Source organism: Dissoconium aciculare, assembly GCF_010015565.1.
Source record: "Dissoconium aciculare CBS 342.82 unplaced genomic scaffold K489scaffold_7, whole genome shotgun sequence".
NCBI lineage: Eukaryota > Fungi > Ascomycota > Dothideomycetes > Mycosphaerellales > Dissoconiaceae > Dissoconium > Dissoconium aciculare.
The window spans coordinates 1,266,566-1,286,041 of NW_022984957.1; the positions used below are offsets into that span (position 1 = coordinate 1,266,566).

Genomic DNA, 19,476 nt, shown 5'->3' on the forward strand with positions numbered 1-19,476 from the left:
GATCTCCTCCTCGATTGGAGTGAGATTGCTATTCTGTGGCATATAGTCCTCTCGAGCAGGACTTCCTTTCAATCTCCGAAGCAGCGTTGATTTTGAGACACCGTAGGTTTTTGCAGCAGCATTTACAGATCCTATGTCACCTGATCTGAAAGCTGATATTGCAAGCAGTACACTCCCTTCGTTTGAGCTCTTTTGGACGCGTTTTGATGGTGCCATCGCGTGTTGAAGTTGTTGTTGTTATGGACACGTAATTCGTGGACCACGCCGTGGGGTGGACCGCGCTCTGGTGTTTGACGTTAAATCGTGCCTGCGTAGGTAAGCAATGGCTCCGACCGGAACGCGATTACAAGAGATCTCTCCAATGTGCTGTCATGTACAAATCTGTCATACAAGGTCCACCTATGCCCAGGTGGTCTATGTTGTTCGCAGATGCAAATTGTCATGCCCATTTTACTCGCTTCAGAGGCTCCCTTTCAGCAAAGGACACAGTGGCTACAGTACATACAAGGATCACAAATCGCCGCACGGCGAAGCCCCTCCGCTTTCTCCTTGGGCATAATCTGCACCGCCGTGGGGGGAAGTGGAGGTTTGATTCGTCTTGCAAGGTCGAAGGGCGGCGCCGCAGCGCAACTGCATCATGGGCTGTAGAAGGTCATCTCTGGGCAGCCCTCACAACTGTCGATACTTGCAGGTGGCCATCAATATCCTACTGACTCCAGCTTATAACCTCGGAAGGTTCCGAGGTTGTTTCCATTGTACGCAGCAATGTGTGCTGCGAATACACCGGAAGCACCGGTTAGCGCTATATGCCATGTGACACAGACGACAACCCGAGAACTACTTCAGTACCCGGGCAACAACGTGACGGACCAGCAGCAGGGCTGACCCTTGCAGTGAGTAACTCATGGAATGAAGCGCTGTGCATGCGGAGGAAGAGAGCAAGATGCATGTACGCCACCGCTCGCTGTGCTTCGATCACGTCAACTGGAGAGGGGCAATCATGCAAGACACATCCGTGCTAGATTCTCAGCAAAGACGTTCGCGCGTGATTTCCTTGGATTTGATTCTTTGTTCTACATTGGTCTTGCATCGGAAAAGCGTCCACCACACATGGCTTTGCCTCCTCGCAGGCATCACTAGCACTTATGTAAGCAACAAGATGCCTATTTGCTGCTTCTTCGTTATATTGCCCGCCGTGCCCGCCGTGCTCACCGTGGAGCTTCTTGCTGAATTATTAAGCGGTCGTAAGACGCCACCATTTGCCTGTGTCTGGTGCAAAGTGCGATGTTGCTCCAGACTTCTCAGCGTCGTGCCTCCTCGTAAGCAGGCGGCGGCTCGACTGGGGGCCTGAATGCTTGACCAGATGGTCCAAGATTTTGTGTTTCAGTCTCGCCTGGTGCTGGCATAGATGTCTGGGTCGCAGCCAATACAGGCGATAAGAGCGGTCCGCTGCTCTCCTCCTGGTAGGCCGGAAGGTCGTCCAGATTCACGGCGGATAGATTGACATTATTCAGAGCGGCACGTGAGTCGTTTCCGTTGCCGCCATCGGCACCAAGGTTGCCAACAACTTGTTGCAGTCGTTCCCGCACACGATCATAGCTACTATGAAAGTCAAATGCGCCCCCGTCTTTGAAGGTGAATTTCAGCTCGACCACGCCTCCACTAGGCATCGGGATGCCTCCATCTGCCACAGGCTGTAAAAGAGCCAGCCACGCGTTTGGACCGAAGAAAGGTGCAGTGACATGGGAGTCGTGCAAGCTCAAGATTGGTGCAGCAAAACTCTGAAGTCGTTCCGTCGGTTTGTCAGGCAGGTAGATGAGCCGCCGATTTGTCAAGAAAAGCCGGCCACTCGGATGTGTCAAAGAAAAGGGATGTTGCTGCTTGGCCGGATAGTGCGAAGGTATCGATATTGAAAGTCCGATGCGGAGAGGTGATGTGTAGAGATTTTGTTCGTCAGGCAGAGGCGTGAAGGGAAGAGTGGACGAGGCCGAGAGCATCACCCAACTAGGCCATGGTCAGCCTTTCTGCACAGATAACGTAGCTGGAAATGCGACACACTTGAGCGACATCTTAGATCTCGACTGGACTGGCGGCTTGCGGTTGAAATAATCCAGCGATGAGACTCCACAGGAAGATGATGACGGCTCCTTCTTACACCTCAGCTTGCAGTAGATCTTGTTAATTTATCAGCCTCAGGTTTGTTTCGACAGCCGCTGGAGGCGCGACAATATGCGACGCGCTCAGCTGACGACGAGTGGACGATAGATTGTTGCTCTTACCCCACCACACTCCACGCATGACGTAACACTTGGACACGCCCACCGAGCACTTCTTTGGGCAAGACGCGACGCGTCGGCTGGACTTCCTCATCGCATGCATTTCTGCACACATTCCTGTTCTGGCCGGATACCATCCCAAGACTCGCTTGTTGAATAAATAATGACATCTTACTGGAGAACATTCCCAATATCCCGATATGGCTCGGAAACATGAGAGGAAGGACTCAGCGGTCTTAGTACAGGAATGACTCGAATGGGGGCCTGCACGACAACATGGGAACTTCAAATTCCTTCAATAAGGTGCCAACAACAACTTTGCCAAACCCCCAACAAGCTTGTTTTTTTCCAATTTTCGTACAGCCCGAGACCTCTGAAGCGCGGTACTGAACAAAGTCACACTGCTCAGGTGCATATCATCACTCCACTCGCCTATAGCACTGCATGATCACGAGTGGACATCACGCCACAGATCTGGAGTAAATCAGACTTCGATCACTGTTTCAGAGACTATCGAAACACATTGGTATTCCGAGCGGTTCAACGTTCTAGCGCATATCCCTGGCCACTCATTTGCAGATCACTTCTTGGGTGTATAGTTGTATCTGGAAGCTGATCAGTATTCATGGTTCGTTTGCGGGAAGTGATCGACTTACTTTTTGAGGACACGCTCGAAGCCGTCGAGACCCTGCTTCAACACCTCCAGCTTGGGACCGTACGACAAACGGATGAAGTGATGACAAGGACTGTCAAACAGGTCGCGCCGGTGGCTTGGGTTTAGGTCGAAGAAGATACCAGGAACGACGATGACCTTCTCCTTGAGGCAAGCTTGGAAGAAGTTGAGACCATCGTTGATCTCCTTGGGGAGAGGTTCGAGATCGACCCAGACGTAGAAGGTAGAATCGGGGCGGAATTGCAGCTTGAAGCCCATTCCCTCCAGGCGGTCTAGGACGTAATCACGCTTCATCTTGAAATGTGTTTGCAAGGCTTTCATCTCATTTCGGACACGTGTCGGCTCCAACATTGGAATAGCAGCCTCCTGAAATGACGATTTTGTCAGTATGAGGTTCGCACGTACACATTCTACATATCTCAACGAGATCAACTCACCTGGAAGGGAACGTTGGTGCCACCGTCAAGGTAGGAACCACATGATCCGAGAGCCTTGACGAACTCCTTTGGTCCGACGACCCACGCAACTCGCCACCCAGGGAGACGGAATCGCTTGGTAAGACCGTCGATTATGAGGACGTCGTCCTCGTCTACATCCTCAATGTTGTCGGCCGCGCTGATGACAGTGCCATCGCAGTCTGTTGTGTAGTTGTATCCGCCGTAAAACTCGTCCATAATCAGGGTTGCTCGGTCTCGGCAGATGTCTTGAATGTGGGCCAGGTCGGGGTTGCTGACCATCTTACCCGTCGGGTTACGAGGGTTGGAGGTCAGGATGACCGAAGTACCACGAGCAATTTCTTCCTCGATTTTTTCACTGTGGAAGTGGTAGTTATCGCTTTGAGCCAGTGGGATGGGAATGGCTGCAAAATTCTTGAACAATGAGAGCAACTGCGAGTATGCAGTGTAGTCCGGGATGCTGATCTGGAATTAGTAACGGAGTGGAAGAACAACGTTCGGAAACCTACAAAAAGCCGAGATAAGCGTTGCCGAGGACAGCAGCGATACGGATGAGACCTGCGCGTCCACCTGGGACGATACAGACATTCTCCCAGGTGTACTTGCTTCGTTTGTACTTTCGGTGGTGCTCGTTGTAGAGGTTGGCGACTGCCTATGGGTGCGAGACAAGAGTCAGCTCGTTTCTGTCGGGACACTTCCTGTAAGAAGTAAGATACGCAGCAGTACTCTGCTTTGGATCGGCTGAAAGATGAGATGAGTTCACTATTCAGCAGTACATACCTCACGAAGGGGCTTGATGCCTGCGGTCGGGCCATATTCACGGCCAGTCATCGACACATCGATCGTGTGAGGTCGCTCGAAACAACCCTCAATGTCTGATCCTTGGGTCAGTCATCATTCTATGGAGTTCAGAGCTTGGTGAATGCAGAGCTACACACCATCTTCGACCTCAGGAGCTCCTTGTCCGAGATTAGCCCACTCGTGCGGTGCATCGAGGTAGCCGTGCTTGTAACTGCGTGAAACCTGTGAGCAGGCTGGCTCGATGCGACTATGGGAGGTATAATTGCTCACGCCTGTTCAGAAGTCCAGACTACACCTGTGGATGCTTGTGAGGCGTCGAGACCAGCATGGGGTTTGTGTCCTTCGTGAGCTTGACGGAACTGCAAATGGATTGCAGAGTTGAGTTCTGCCTGTTCATTAGATCGACCTTGCAAGGAATGATCGACTCCTGCTCGTGGACATACCTTGATCCGCCGGGGGCTTGCTCGTCGAGAAGCGTCGAGTCTTGGTGTCAATAGACATGCCCTGCAGTGCCTCTTTCAAAGACATGGTGGGCTGAACGAAGACGAAGATGATGATGGAGCAAGAAGTATAGACGGGAGAAGGCCCTCCCTGCTCTATTATATATGTGAGCTGCAGGATGCATACTATTTTAGGTACCTGGGTAGTTACCTGTATCAAGCTGGACAACATAGCTAATTCCTTACATGCCTTAGCATAGGAGCTTCCTCTATGCTCAACATCTCGCGGGATGCAGGAGGCAAGGTCGTCGTACAGTGATCCTTCAGTGTTGCAATCATCAGCCGCAACCAGGATCCTGCGATGGACGCTAAGGACATCAGGAACGGGACAGGCATGGTGAAGCCTGCCCTACAAGATCCTTGAGTTCGTGCCACGCTGTTGCTATGCCACGTCGGGGGAGCTCCCATAGAGCACCACCTGGGCAATTACTAGTATTTGAGAAGGATTGGGATACGGTTCGCTAGCTGCTCGAGTGGTTGGGCACAACGCGTACACATGCTTCTTCTGTGCCGGGCCCGTTCTTGAGCTGGCGGGATCGAGGCAGTGACGCAGACATTGCGGGATCCCGCGCCTCTATGGTGCTCAATGCTTTTTCGAGCGCAACTCATCAGAGCCTCACACGTGGGTGAAACATCGAACAGCGCGTACAACTATCCACGTAAGTCTCGCAAACGGGGAACCTCATCAAGGTCAGATAAATATTACGGCACCTAGGTAGGTTTAGTACAGTCAGCACTTCCGACGCCAACGATTGCATCCCTGCACATGTATTTCTAGGCAGCGTAAGCCTTCTTTCCCAACTGCAGGGACCTGAGATTGTAAATAGGAAGTATTGAAAGTTAGATAGTGTTATAACCACAGGGAAATGGACCCCATCCCTACAGTGTCCTGTCGTCAGCAGAATGATAAGATTGCTGACGGAGGCCGTATCACCACAGACGGATTGAGTATTTTTGGCCTGGTCCATCAGACCCCGGCATTCGGTCAGATCCAGGCGACTTTCGCGCACTGCACATCAAGAGACCGAGGATTGGCACAGAAGGTGATCGCACTCTAGGGTTCGTTTCATAAACTCGTATGGTCGGAGCCCTGAAGCATTCGACCACTTTGAGGGGAGTTACCACGAGGGAGGGACGTCGCGATGAACATGCCACCGTCCCCACGCAGCGCTTGTTCGTGCCGTTTGTTCCCGTTCCATACCGACTCCTTGGGCCTCACCATAAAGCTAGCCCACACCTGTTGACATCCGATGCATTGACATTTCGTACATTCATCGAGAACGCGGAGCGCTTATTCGATACATTGGAAATTGCTGGATTGCACACCGACCGTGATCCAAGTACATCGTCTGCTGTATCTTTGTACAGCATGCATGGCACGAAGCAAAGTACCACGTGTGTATGTTGTGGGAGCGTCCGCCAGCCAATACCAATCATGAGCTGCCGGCAGTACCACAGTACAGTATGTAGTGGTTCGGTTCAGTCCCTGAGATGCTGTCACACATACCGACATTTTGTCAATTGCAACCGCCGGGTGAGACACGGTCACGCGACATCTTCGGCGATGTGGATCTTTGCGAAAGCTCGTTTTGACCTCTTCTTGTGATTCAAGCGCACTGTGCCAGTAAGCAACAGCAGGTGAAAGGTTCTGCATCCCGCTACCGCAATGGCAACATCTTATTCCCCTGGCAAGAATGGCTCCTTCGTAGGCATCGATGCCAAATATTGGACATTGATCGCGGTCAGTTTTATAGCACCAACGAAATTATTTGGTATTGACTAGGTACAGCTCGTTATTCAGAATGCTGCAACAGTGCTGCTTCTCCACCACTCCTGCACCATGCCAACCGTCCGAGGGCAACGGTTTTATGCGTCCACAGCAATCCTCCTTGCTGAGATTATTAAACTGGCATTCGCTGCCACAATGGCGCTCTATGAAATAGCAACGAGCTTGCAGAGGTCAGAAACACCAACGATCGGCGAGCTGGCGCGAGCGATTTCAAGAGCAGTATTCACCGGGGACAGCTGGAAATTGGCAATACCCGCTTCACTCTATGTGGTCCAGAATAGCCTTCAATATGTTGCTGCTAGCAATCTTGATCTCGTGGTCTTTGCGGTCACTTGTCAGCTTAAACTCGTATCAACTGCTGTGTTCAATGGCATCCTAAATGGGCGGGTTCACAGCCTCAAACAATGGCTCAGCCTGGCCGCTGTGGGCGCAGGGGTGGGCGTTGTCGATCTGTCAGCTTTAGCTCGTGCTGGAAAATCAGGATCTGGGAAGAGTGTCCATGTTGCGAGGTCTGCCTATTTTCCAGAAGATACTTGGGGCCTCCGGGATATTGTAAGGGCAGCTGCGGACCATCTCAGCAAACGTTCGGCAACTTACGAAGGTATACACTCTGATTTCGAAGCTGCTTATCCTCAACCAGATATTGTTACCGGTCTGGCGGCTGCATTGGCAGCTTGCCTGCTGTCTGGAGTAGCAAGCGTCTATTTCGAGAAGTTGCTGAAGGTCAAGGGTGAGCACAGCAAATCCATCTGGATTCGGAATGTTCAGCTCACATTCTATGCCATCTGGCCCGCACTTTTCCTCGGCGTCCTATTCCTCGACGGCGAACACATCGCAAAGACCGGCTTTTTCGCTGGTTATGACTCTACTGTTTTGATTTTAATCTTGTTTCAGGCCGTTGGTGGAATCCTCGTGGCTTCGAGCCTGGCTCAAGCAAGTGCAGGCCTGAAGTGCTTGGCCATGCTGCCATCGACACTTATTGTCGTGCTCGCAGGTGTATTTTTCCTCGACCTCAGTGTCACTCTCTTGGTAAGTTCAGGTTTCATGATCTCGAGGATCTTTTATTGAAGTTTAGCAGGCACTTTTAGGTATTGTCAGCTCCTCGGGAGGAGCATTGACCTACGGTTATACCTCAACCATGATAGATGCGCGACCGCCTTCCATCAATGTCACGCATCACGAGAAAAGTGATTTCAGGACTCATTTATATGGTGTGGCAGGCGCAGCGTCAGGAACGTCTCCTCTTCTCGATGTTGGCGACAAAGGCGTCTCCACAAGTAGGTCCAGTTCGCCGTTTAGCGAGAGGAGAAAACCTAGATCCAAGAGTGTCGAGAGGCTCTTGAAGCGCGAGCAATAAAAGCAGCGGCGGCCTTTGATTGGAAAAGAATTGATGCAGTATTACACTTCTGGTCAGAGCGGGTGATGACCTTGAATTCTGAAATGATGGTGATTTCAGACTCTGGTGAATGGCTTATAGAAATTGTTCAGGCTTGACATATTGCTTGTGACGTTCTCTGACGAAGCTTTCGCATCGCGGTAGTGTTCCACGACTTTCCGCCAGCAAACTTACACAGTCTACGGGTGTCATCAAGCTGAAGCTTCACGCTGCACATGGTTTAGAGCATCCGGTCAAGCCGAACAGCTACGAGTCGCGATATGCTCTTCATCGCCATCTTCTGAACAATGCCACATCGCATGTTCGAGCAGATAGATGACCTCGAGCGTGGGGCGCGGGAGCTTTATCCTATACATGATCGAGCTCGGGCGGATGATGTTGACTTTCTTGATCATCATGATAGTTTGCACGAGCAAGCAAGCAAGTGGGTCACCACCGACTACGACGACCTGGAGACGGTTCCTGACCTTGCCTCGCGTCGCCAATTCTCTCAGTACGCCTATCCTTCGGAGCCGTTGACGCAAATCGACAGATCGTCTGACTATCGCAGTGAAAGCAGACCTGATCACACCAAGGCTCGATCCTCGAATCCGCGAGGCTCTGGCCCGTGTGAGGATTCGAGATACCCTGGGCGAGACCACGAGCGTATGCACATTATACTTCCAGAAAGACCATTCGAGACAAGCTTAGCGACACAGAAGGAAGACGACTATTGGGAGGACGAATGCGATCGAAGGCAGCACAAAAATCCAGCGATCACACCTCAATCCGCTCCCGATCGTGGCGTAAAGGGCTCTCACGCCGCGCTTCCTGTAGTGCAAGGAATCAAGCTCCTCCCTACCCATCAGCTCCCAGACCGTTTTAGGGCCATATTTCCCTTTCCGCTTCTCAATGCTGTTCAGTCGAAGAGCTTCGATACCATATACAAAACCGATGACAATTTCGTTCTCTCAGCGCCGACGGGCAGTGGCAAGACGGCAGCGATGGAGCTTGCAATCTGTCGAATTGTCAACAAACTGGCCAACGGTACTTTTAAAATCGTTTACCAAGCCCCGACGAAATCGCTCTGTGCCGAACGTCAACGAGATTGGCAAGCAAAATTTGGTCCCCTGGACCTGCAAGTTGCGGAATTGACCGGTGATACAGACTCATATCAAATTCGCAATGTGCAACATGCCAGCATCATCGTCACTACTCCAGAGAAGTGGGACAGTATAACCAGAAAATGGAAGGATCATCAGAAACTTATGCAGATGGTGAGACTGTTTCTGATCGACGAAGTGCATATTCTCAAGGAAGATCGAGGGGCGACTCTGGAAGCAGTTGTGTCTCGCATGAAGACTATGGGGACCGAAGTTCGTTTCGTGGCGTTGAGCGCCACGGTCCCGAACTCTCATGACATCGCGACATGGTTGAGTAAGAATTCCTCAGGTCCAAATGTTCCAGCGGCGCTTGAGAGGTTTGGTGAAGAATTTCGCCCGGTTCCTCTTCAAAAGCATGTTTGCGGCTACAAGTCTGCGCTGAACGACTTCGCCTTTCAGAAAACACTCAATAGTCAGCTCACAGAAGTGATAATGAAATGGTCTCAAGGTAAGCCGCTAATGATTTTCTGCTTCACGCGCAATGGGTGTGTGGAAACGGCGAAGATTCTCGCGACATGGTCGCTGGACATGACCCACCCGGATCGACTTTGGCCAATGCCAGCACGGAAGTTTGCACTGGATTCCAAAGACCTGCGAGGTACGTTTTGCTCGTCGTCGTTCCTTTCGAAGCGCTGATCATGTGTAGAGACTATGCCAGCTGGTGTCGCTTTTCATCATGCGGGACTGAGCCTTCAAGATCGAAACACTGTTGAGAAGGCTTATCTCGACGGCCACATCGGTGTTATTTGCTGTACCTCGACGCTTGCTGTCGGCGTGAACTTACCTTGTCATATGGTCATCATCAAGGGCACGGTCATGTACACCGGTGGCGCAGCTACTTCCGCTTGCAAAGAGTACTCCGATCTAGAGACCATGCAGATGCTGGGTCGTGCCGGCCGGCCTCAGTTTGACGCCAGCGCCATCGCTGTCATCATGACCCGTCTCCATCGCGTGGAATTCTATGAAAAGATGATCAGCGGACAGGAAATCTTGGAGAGCTGGTGAGAACCCTGGTCAGACACGTGGTGACGGTTGACTAACGCAAATAGTCTTCACCGAAATCTCATAGATCATCTGAACGCAGAGATCGGCTTGGGCACCGTGACTAGCATTGCCACTGCGAAACAATGGCTGACAAGCACCTTCCTCTTCGTACGCCTCAAGGCCAACCCCGATCATTACCTGATCGATGGCGATGAGCCAGGCCGAAACCTCGAGGATCGCCTGGAAAGAATTTGTACCAAATATGTGACGCAATTGCAAGAAACAGATCTCGTCAAGAAGACCGCAAACCTTGAATGTACAGAATTTGGCGAGGCCATGGCCCGCTACTCGCTCAAATTCGAGACCATGAAGGTCTTTTTAAGCCTGCCAAACAAGGCAAAAATCTCAGAGATTTTGTCTGCCATTGCAAATGCGAGTGAATTCAGAGACATCAGGTTCCGTGCAGGCGAGAAACCTATCTACAAGACCATGAACAAGAATGCCGCTATCAAGTTTCCCATCCCTGTCAATATCGATATCCCAGTCCACAAGATCTTGCTCATCATTCAATGCGTACTTGGATCTATTGAACTTGATGTTGAAGACAACAAACATCGTCAAGAATTTGTTTCATGCAAATCAGTCATCTTCCTGCATGCCACAAGGCTGATTCGTTGTATCGTGGATTGTAAGCTGCTTCTTCGGGACTCTGTCGGAGTCCGCAACGCCCTGATGCTTGCTCGTAGCTTCGGCGCACAAATTTGGGACGATTCACCTCTCCACATGAGACAACTTGAGTCCATCGGTGCCGTTCTCGTACGCAAACTCGTCGCAGCGAATATTAATTCGATTGAGGATCTCTGCCAGATCGAGCCGCACAAAATTGAACTTGCCACTTCCCGCAACACACCATTCGGCACACAACTCCAAGAACGAGCCCGAAGCTTTCCGAATCCGCGAATATCTTTGAAAGTCGTGGGCGAGCCTCAAGTGAAGAAAGGCGTCCATGTCGCCATCATGCTCAGGGCTGAGATAGGCTTCACGAATGAGAAGCTTCCCGAGACGTTCAACCGAAGACCTGTCTTTGTTTGCCTGATCGTCGAAACATCCGACGGTAGCTTAATCCATTTTGCTAGAATGAGCGCGAAAAAGTTGGATGGTGGCCAAGACCTGCTCTTCACTGCGGATTTGACCAAGCTCACACAAGCAATTCGTGGTCACGTCATGTGCGATGATATCGCGGGAACTCAGCAATCCGTTTTCCTCAAACTCGAGATACCGAACTTCATGTTTCCTGTGCCGAAGTTACAGGAGGCTCCTGCTGAACACCATAGTAACAAGTCACATCTAGAGCAGAGCGGCACAAAGCGACGCAACGTATTCCCGAGCGAAACTGCCGGGTCCCACGACAAAGACGATCACTTCGGTGATGATAGCATCGACGATGCCGATCTCGTGCTAGCCGAGTCGAAAGGTTTTACACACATCGATTCGTACGAATCAGCTGACGAGCACAATCTTGCCGACACCAAAGGCGTAGCAAATCGCAGCGAAGCACGGCAATTGCAAAATGGCCGTTGGGCGTGTAATCACGCATGCAAAGACAAATCCAGATGCAAGCATCTCTGCTGCCGGGACGGTCTGGACAAGCCTCCAAAAATGCCCAAGCAAAAGTCGGTCAGACAAGAACCGAACTCCGGAGATTTGAGACAAAGCCAGCTCACCATTCCGGTCTCGAAAGCAAGAAAGCCATCGCACAAGAATCATGACTCTCGCGTGATAGGGAAGGCTGTCACTCCAGGAAGAGCCACAGTCGCAGACGCCGTGGACCTCTCCGAGCCCGGTGTCGCTTTTGATACCTACTTGGAGCCTAGGCTCGAATCTTTTGATCGTCGTACAGACCATCAAGAGGTCTCTGCAAATCTCTTAACATACGATTCGTTTGAAGTCGTGAACAATCTTCCGGAGGGCGATTATGGGTCCGAGCTGCTCGATAACGCTGATCTTCCGGACATTGTGGATATCGTGGGACCCGCAAAGCTTGACGCGGGCTTTCCCAAGTCAAACGGATCAAGGCAGGAGTGCAATCCTGGCGCCTATACTCGGACGGCGGTCTGCAAGATGCAGATGCTCGAGCCCGGGAATAACGGCAAAGTTCTGGACCGAGGATCCGACCCGAGCCATTCTCGAGACATATGCTCCGAAGACTCATCCGTGCCCACATCTTTGACAACTTTGAGCAACGCAGAGCCTACCAAATGTCCATCCCTGTTCGTAAACACCAGCGATTCTGTAGAACAAGCCTCGCCCGGTGCGAAGCCCAAGAGTGGCAAGCGCAAAGCAAGCGACGAACCTGCTGGCCCGGCTGCCGGAGCCTCCAAACGCATAGCGCCACCAACACCGACCACGAGTTCCACGCGCAGGCCGACATCAGAACGACCCGTCATCGAGGCTGGCGAATTCATGAAGGAGACGGCCACCGATACACATGCTATATTCGACCAAAAAGGGGTGGAAACAGGAAAGGACGACGTCTATGAGTGGTTCGCTGAACATTTCGGGTTCGAACATTTCAATTGGGTCGGTTGACGATGATGCTACCGCCAATAAAGCGTGATGTGTAGATGCCTCTTTTGATTGCTTCCGGTTTCGTTCTATTGCTCAGATGAGACGGAGAGGCCTTATGTATACTTAATATTTATTATGTCTATTATGACAATCTGATACTTTGGGTCCCAACGAGAACAAAGTGGTCTGTGTGAAAACACGTTACATCTAGATGAAATTCGCTCTTGCTCGCGCTTGAGACTTGGAACTATAAAATGTCACTGTTATACATGCTAGGAAAAAAAATCCATCTCTTGCGGCTGACCTCATGACGCCGACACTGCCACGGCGACAATTCAGAGCTATTTAATCGTTAACAGAAGATTTCAAGCGCCGCCGCCTTCCGCTCCTCCGACACTTCGTTGACGTTTGCCATCATCATTACGATCACCGCCATCATGCTGACGCTTCTGTCCGGCATTACCTCCACCCCTTCCACCTCGTGCAACTCCGCGTCCAGCCGCTCCACCACGAGGGAGCCCAGACGCAGCAAGTCCGCCACGTCCAGCTTGCGCGGCGCCTTGGATATGCATGCCCGTGGCACTTGGAGGACGAGCAGGAATACTGCGTGGCAATCCACTGGCTTGCGCACCCCCACGGCCAGGCTGAGGAATTCCTGTACGGGCTGTTGGTAAACCAGAGGCTGGCACAATGGTAGCAGGCGCAGCGGCAGTGGGTTTGAATTCAACGGCTTGCGGATTCGGTGGTGTGCCTGGTACGCCTCCCGGACCACTAGGTCGACCGAACGAGCCAGCGGGAGGATTCGTCGATGGCGTGTTGGCATTCTGCGCTTGCGGGATTGGCTTCGGTGCAGCCGGGGACGCCGTAGACGGCGCTGAACCAGTCGAAGGCTTTGCGGCTGGACGGGCTTTGTCGGCGATCTCCCAAACCTCCTTGACAGGCTTGTCTGGTGTCTCGGTAGCTGCTTTCTTAACGACAGCCAGCTTCGCCTGGGCCATGTCACGTTGTGACACCTGCACCTTGGCCTTTTTCTCAGCATTCTCAGTCGCCTGACGAACAGCTGCATCCCTCTCCTCGCGAACCACGTCGAGTTGCTTCTCCAGTTCAGCACGAGACACAGTATCTGCACTGGTCGCAGAGGGCTCATTCGGCAGTTTGTCTAGCTGGACCTTGAGTTGCGCAATTTCCTGATCCTTAGTGGCAATGAGAGTATTCAAAGGCTCCGTCTGCTTTGCAACGTGCGCTCTAAGATTGGCAGCGAAGATCGCTTTCACTGAAGCGTTCGTTTTGATCAGGTCTTTAACCTGTGCATCAGTCAAAACAGGTATCTTGGCATCCTCAGCTGATGGTGCAGCTTCGGTGGTGGCTTGCTCAGAGCCTTCTGCTTTGGCAACAGCAACGCTGCCTTCTTTGAGAAGCCGCTCAATTTCGATCCGGTGAGCCTCCTTGAGATCGTGCATTGCCACCTCGTGCTCATCTTGTATCTTCTTGATCTCGACCGAATGTTCGTTGGCTCTGGCTTGGCGCTCGTCGCGCAATTGCTTCTTCAGATTTTCCTTCAGCTTCTCAATTCTAGCTTGGACCTGCGTCTCCATTTGTTGTAAAGCAAGCGCATGCTGTGCTTCCATTTCTTGCTTGAGCTTCAGAACTGCCGCTGCAACTTCCTGAGAGGGAGCCTCAACCGAAGCTGGTTGAGTGGAACCTGCAACTTCTCCAGTCGCACCGGAGGCCGGAGCCGATGCTACATTGTTGGTCCTTAGCACTTCAACTTCTTTCTGTGCGCGTGCCAAATCCTCCTTGAGCTGATTCAACGTGTCAAGGTCGTCCCCAGAAAGAGACGCGCGATTGTCGCTTCCACTCGTCGGTGCCGCTTGTAATTGTTGCTGAAGCTCCTGTATCTGACTTTCAAGGTCGGCTACACGTTGCCGCAGACCTTCAGCTTCGGCGGTGAGAGTGGCCACACGTTCTTCATGATCTGCAGAAGTTACTGTACCCGCACTAGCGGGCAGCGCCGGTTGCGCGTTTGGTTCGGCATTGACTTCACCTTCCTCAATCTGACCGTCCTCCGCATCTTTGCTTGCTTCTGCATTCTCAGCACGTGTAAGAGCTTCGCCGAGTTGAATTTTGCCCTGCTCCAGTTCGCTGTTGACAGCGATGAGATCGGACTTTGACCTCTCCAGCTCAGCCGTGAGCGAGTCCTTTTCTGCTGTCAGGTCGCGGATTTGAGCCTGACGCTTCCTGTCCTGCTCCTTGGCCTGGCCCTTGAACTTGTCCAGACGCTCGGAAAAGGATTGTGTAGCTGCAGATTGCTCATTCTCGAGACGGTTCTTGAGGGCAGAGATCTCCTCATTCAGGGTGTTCTGCGCAGCCTCAAGGCTTTCTTTCTCCGTCTTGGCTGTCGCGAGTTGGGTTTTCATCTCTTCGAGCTCGGCGGGATCAACACGATCGTACTTGCTGATGATGTTCTGGGTGCGTTCTCGCCAATGATCCCGGTCGGCTTGGAGAAGTTTGAGTTCGCCTTCCTTGCTTTCAATGTCCGCTTCGAGGACATTGACACGACCCTGAAGAGGCTCGATCTCGCTAAGGAGGCGTTCTGCATCCTTGCTCTTCTCTTCCAGTTTCTCGCGGGCGAGCTTGGCTTCATTGCGCAGTGTGATTGAAGATTCTCGATACAGGTTCAATTCATTGATCGTTTGCATCAGTCTGGTAGTGCTGCCCTCTTCTGACGCTTTCTCAGCGGCCTGGCGACGCTCATCGGACAGCTTCTGCTTGGTCTCTTGTAGTTGTCCCTCGGCGTAATCAAGCTGCTGCTGAAGGCGCTTGCATTCTTGTACCGAGAGTTCATGCTGAACGTCGACTATTTCCTTTTCGCGTCGGAGGTACTTGATGACTTCCTGGTAGTTACCAGTGGCGTCTGCAGGTACATTTTCACCCGCATTGCTTTCAGATGACGCACTAGCTGCGCTTCTTCCTTGACGCAGAGACGCAAGTTCGTTCGAAAAGGCTTCCATTTGTTTATGCAGCAGCTTGTTCTGCTCGTCAACATCGTGGCGGCGAAGCTTGAGCTCCTCAATGTCAGCCTCAAAGCGCTCTCGTTGGTCCTTCCAGCTTTCTTCGCCGCGCTCCAAACTAATCTTCGCCGCTTCCGCTTCGGCCATCGCCGAGCTGATGCTTGTACGGGCATCATTGAAGTCCTTGCGTACGAGTTGCAAAGACCTTGCAGCATCTGCATGCTTGACCAATTCGTCTTCGTAACTCTGCTGTGCCTGCTGTGCGATGGCTGCTTGAGCCTTGAGGTCTTCTTGAAACATTTTCTTCTCCTCTGCATGGCGATCTGCGTCGTCGCGAAGGCGAGTCAGGTCTGATTCAAAGATCGCCTTTTGTTCCGCGAGAAGGCTTGTGATGCTCTCAGCATTGGTGCGAAGTTCGGAAAGCTCGCTATTTGTAGTAGTCAATTCGGAGGTCAAGTCCTCAATGCGCTGCTCAAGTTCCTTGATCCTGGCGTCTTTTTGTGCGACGATGGCCTCTGTCTCTTCTTTGTATTGATCAGCTGTGGCCGAGAAGCTGGCGAGCTCCTCTTCCGAAGCTTGGGAGATGCTACGGTAGACTTGCACTTGTTGTTTGGTGTTCTCGAGGTCGGTCTTGGCGTACTCAAGGTCGCGCTTGAGTTCCGAAATTTCGAGCGCTAGGCGCTGCTCGACTGGTAATTCGGAGCCATCGCCATTTTCTTGCTGTGCTACCTGTTGGACTTCAACCCGAGGCGTTGGCCGGGGTTGCAGAACATTGACCTTCTCCTCTGCCGTGTGAAGATCAATCTTGAGCTCCTCAACCCTTACTTGGAGTTGATCACGGGCGGTCTTTGCAGCGATCAATTCTTCACGAACATTGCTCAGACTCTGAACCAGGTCATCGATGCGTGTGCGATTGTGATTGTCTTCGTACTCGCGTCGCAGCGTAGCCTTCTTATGCTCGTCGATCTCAAATTGCAGCTTCTTCTGATTGTCTGCGAGCTCTGCCTCCAGTGCATCGACCCGGTTCTGAAGACGCCGTCGAGCTTCGGACTCGGTAAGTTCTTTCTCGTTCTGCAAGTTTTGCAGGTCTGTGACAAGTTTGTTGAGCCTCGCCCTGTCTTCGCGAAGTCTTTCGATATCCTCATTGAGACGAGCTTCAGACCGCTTGAAGATGTCTCTTTCAGCTTTGGCATTAGCAGTCTCGTGACGGAGCGCAGCTTCGTTTGACTTAGCCTCCACGAGGTCCTCCGCAAATTGAGCCACTCGGCGGTCTTGCTCCATTGAGTTCTCGGCCATCTGTTGCGAACGTTTCTGGTGCTGTTGGTTCTCGTTTTGCAGCGACGTGTAATTCGATTGCAAGGTTTCAAATCGACTGGATGCAATGCTCAATTGGGATTGCGCACGCGCCAGGTCTGCTTGAACGGCACTCTTCTCACGTCCTAGAGCGTCGAGTTGATCTTTGAGAACGCGACGGTCCGAGGTGGACTCGTTCCGGAATTGGTCGAAAAAGATTTGCTGTTCCTTCAGCAACTTGTTCATCTCATCCACCTCCTTCGACCTTGGAGTCGCTGGGGGTTCCAATGCCCCTCTAATCGGAGTGGCAGGAACAACGCTTTGGCCAAACATGGCTTGCACGTCTGCATCGGGTGGTAGCTGACCACGATGTTGAAGCATACGTCGGAAGAGATCACGCTCCTTCATGTATGAATCAATCTGAAGTGCAGTGCTTTGAATTTCATCCCTGTAGCGTTCGACCTGTCGGCGAAGCTCGTCCACCTCCGCAGCATCTGCTGCAGACTGACGAGCTTTCTCACGGGCTTCCTCACCCTCCATCTTGTCGCCCATCTCACGGGTGAGACGGAGCAATTGCTCGTTTCGCTCAACGAGCTCGGAGGCGTCTCGGAAGAGCACCAAGCGCTCGGAGATCAGTCTCCCTGTGTTGGTCATGGCCTCAAGACTCTCCTCGTCAACTTCTCCGCGAGCAGCGCGTTCAAGCTCAAATCGCTCGTCAGCCGACATCTCGCCCAGACCCTGGTCACGACTTGACAGCTCAACAAGCAAGATCTTGACTTGAGCCGAAAGGTCGCGCAGCTGCTGTCGAAGGATTTCGCCCTCGCGTGCAGCCGCTGCAGCCTCGCCTTGCCAAATGTCAGCATTTCTGACCGAGGCGTCGCGTAGCTCAGTAGCTTCGTCCAGGAGTCTCGAAAAGTCGAGAACTTGACTTTCAAGTCGCTCCTGTTCGCTACGCAGCTCCTCGATCTCAGGTTTGCGAGACTCCATTTCATTGATCAGTTCGTCCATGGCCACAGACAGCTTGTCAGTACGACGGCGCTCATTCTCAAGCTCTTCTTGCGTTTCCGAAAACTTTGTGTAAAGTTGTGAGAACGTGAGGCCGCCGGCGCTTTTCCTGAGGGAGGTTGGCACCGCGATAGGAGAGTCGTTGCCAGAGCCAATACGACGAGGGGTTTGTGGATCGCCGTGTCCGTTGCGGAGCGGCGTTCCTGGTCGTGTGTTGCGACCACCTTGTTGTTCTAAACGTTCGACAGCCATTTCAAGCTCCGCAACCTTGTGCTCAGCTTCTTCCTTGTCAGAACGCTCCGTTTCCACCTCAGCTTGCAGTCTCCCAATCTCTTCCGCTGCATCTTCTTTCATCTGGTCGGCCTGCTGTTGAATCTCATGTAGTCGTTCCTTGTGAGTGGTAGCACTTTGCGCTTGTAGTTCAGCCAATCGTCTGCTGCTATCGAGTTCAGTCTTGAAATCTTGTTGCTTGCGGATTTCCTCCTCCTCCAGGTTGGCTATCCTTGTGAATGCATCGTCAGTCTTGCTTTGCAGCTCTTCCAGGCGCTGCCGCAGCTGAGACTCGGTGCGTTTCATCGTCTCCACGTTCAAGACAGTATCCTCCAACTCCCGTTGGAGCGTCGCAACACGAGCATTGCGCTCTTTTCTGAATTTCCCGTGCTCTACGTTACGAGTCTGAAGCTCAGTGGTGTGCCACTCGAGGTTGCGTTTCAATTGTTCGATCTCTTGATGGAGTGACTGCTCGCGGAATTTTTGAGATGAGGCGGCATTCTCTAAAGCTTGTGTCTGATCTTGGAGATCTCCAATCTCTCGTCGCAGAGCTAGAAGCTTGCCATGCTGCTCGGCAAGTTCAGTAGCGATTTGGTCCTTTTCAATTGACTTGCTCTCAACCAAGGCTAGCGCATCGCGGTTGGAGGCCTCGAGGGTCTCAATGCGCTGTCTCAGAGCAGAAGTCTCAGCGGAAGATCCTGTCGCGGATGATTGGAGATTTGCAAGCTCCGCGGCAAGCGCTTCACGTGCAGCTTCGGATTCATTGAGCTGATTCCGAACTTCCTCGATCTCTTTCGCATTCTTGGAAGCTGCGGATTTGTGTGCCTTGACTTTGGCTTCCGCGGTGCGCACCGTGTTCTCAAGCTCGACATCTACCTTGAGCTTCTCGGTCTTGAGGTGTTCGAATTCTTGACCTTTTTCTGTCAAGGCCTCAAACAGGCTTCGAACCAATTCGATCGTGGGTGCTTCTAGTAAAGATTGCACATCCTGCTCCGTGATGCCGAAGGTGTTGGCCAGGTATGCGATATCGAAAACGCCGTCGCCGACGGCTTTCGCGCGAGTGCGCATGGTGGACATGTGTATCGTTGCTCTTTCAGTCGAGTCTCGTCATGATCGTCGCATCGAGTGTAAGATCGGTCGACAATTTTGCTGTCCAGTACAGGCAATGCGGACGGGCGAGTAGCCAAATTGTCTGGCTCAGGGGTGTTTGATACAGCCCTTCGCAAGAACACAGGGCTTGGTTGAGCCAGCTGATGGTTGTTGAAAGTGACGATCCGACACAGGCTATCTGCAAGTTGAAGCTCTTGGCGTTG

General features: G+C 52.1%; 6 protein-coding genes across 6 annotated transcripts; 2 read left to right on the forward strand and 4 right to left on the reverse strand.

Annotated features, from left to right (window-relative positions):
• Positions 1 to 954: 954 nt before the first annotated feature.
• On the reverse strand, positions 955 to 2,004 carry K489DRAFT_381111 (uncharacterized protein). The gene has a single exon (XM_033605040.1). The coding sequence runs from the start codon at positions 1,995 to 1,997 to the stop codon at positions 1,302 to 1,304; it is 696 nt and encodes a 231-aa protein (XP_033459403.1). The 5' UTR covers positions 1,998 to 2,004; the 3' UTR covers positions 955 to 1,301.
• Positions 2,005 to 2,673: 669 nt separating this feature from the next.
• On the reverse strand, positions 2,674 to 5,160 carry K489DRAFT_241003 (PLP-dependent transferase). Its single transcript, XM_033599873.1, has 9 exons — positions 4,857 to 5,160; positions 4,649 to 4,801; positions 4,476 to 4,590; positions 4,343 to 4,416; positions 4,185 to 4,279; positions 3,914 to 4,056; positions 3,387 to 3,864; positions 2,933 to 3,315; positions 2,674 to 2,881 (listed from the first exon to the last, which is right to left on the reverse strand). Exons 2-9 carry the CDS (start codon positions 4,731 to 4,733, stop codon positions 2,857 to 2,859), a joined length of 1,398 nt encoding a protein of 465 aa, XP_033459404.1. The 5' UTR covers positions 4,734 to 4,801; positions 4,857 to 5,160; the 3' UTR covers positions 2,674 to 2,856.
• K489DRAFT_241161 (uncharacterized protein) lies at positions 4,814 to 5,213 on the reverse strand. Its single transcript, XM_033599874.1, has one exon. The coding sequence runs from the start codon at positions 5,111 to 5,113 to the stop codon at positions 4,880 to 4,882; it is 234 nt and encodes a 77-aa protein (XP_033459405.1). The 5' UTR covers positions 5,114 to 5,213; the 3' UTR covers positions 4,814 to 4,879.
• A 1,044-nt stretch (positions 5,214 to 6,257) lies between these two features.
• Positions 6,258 to 7,909, forward strand: K489DRAFT_241195 (uncharacterized protein). The gene is made up of 3 exons (XM_033599875.1): positions 6,258 to 6,446; positions 6,495 to 7,523; positions 7,583 to 7,909. Exons 1-3 carry the CDS (start codon positions 6,372 to 6,374, stop codon positions 7,610 to 7,612), a joined length of 1,134 nt encoding a protein of 377 aa, XP_033459406.1. The 5' UTR covers positions 6,258 to 6,371; the 3' UTR covers positions 7,613 to 7,909.
• A 628-nt stretch (positions 7,910 to 8,537) lies between these two features.
• K489DRAFT_320430 (P-loop containing nucleoside triphosphate hydrolase protein) lies at positions 8,538 to 11,714 on the forward strand (the record flags this gene model as incomplete). Its single annotated transcript, XM_033601456.1, has 3 exons — positions 8,538 to 9,630; positions 9,679 to 10,033; positions 10,082 to 11,714. Coding segments are annotated over 3 exons (3,081 nt in total), but the record flags the coding sequence as incomplete, so codon positions are not given.
• A 1,067-nt stretch (positions 11,715 to 12,781) lies between these two features.
• On the reverse strand, positions 12,782 to 19,472 carry K489DRAFT_381114 (uncharacterized protein). Its single transcript, XM_033605041.1, has one exon. The coding sequence runs from the start codon at positions 19,229 to 19,231 to the stop codon at positions 12,950 to 12,952; it is 6,282 nt and encodes a 2,093-aa protein (XP_033459408.1). The 5' UTR covers positions 19,232 to 19,472; the 3' UTR covers positions 12,782 to 12,949.
• Between the last annotated feature and the right edge of the window lie 4 nt (positions 19,473 to 19,476).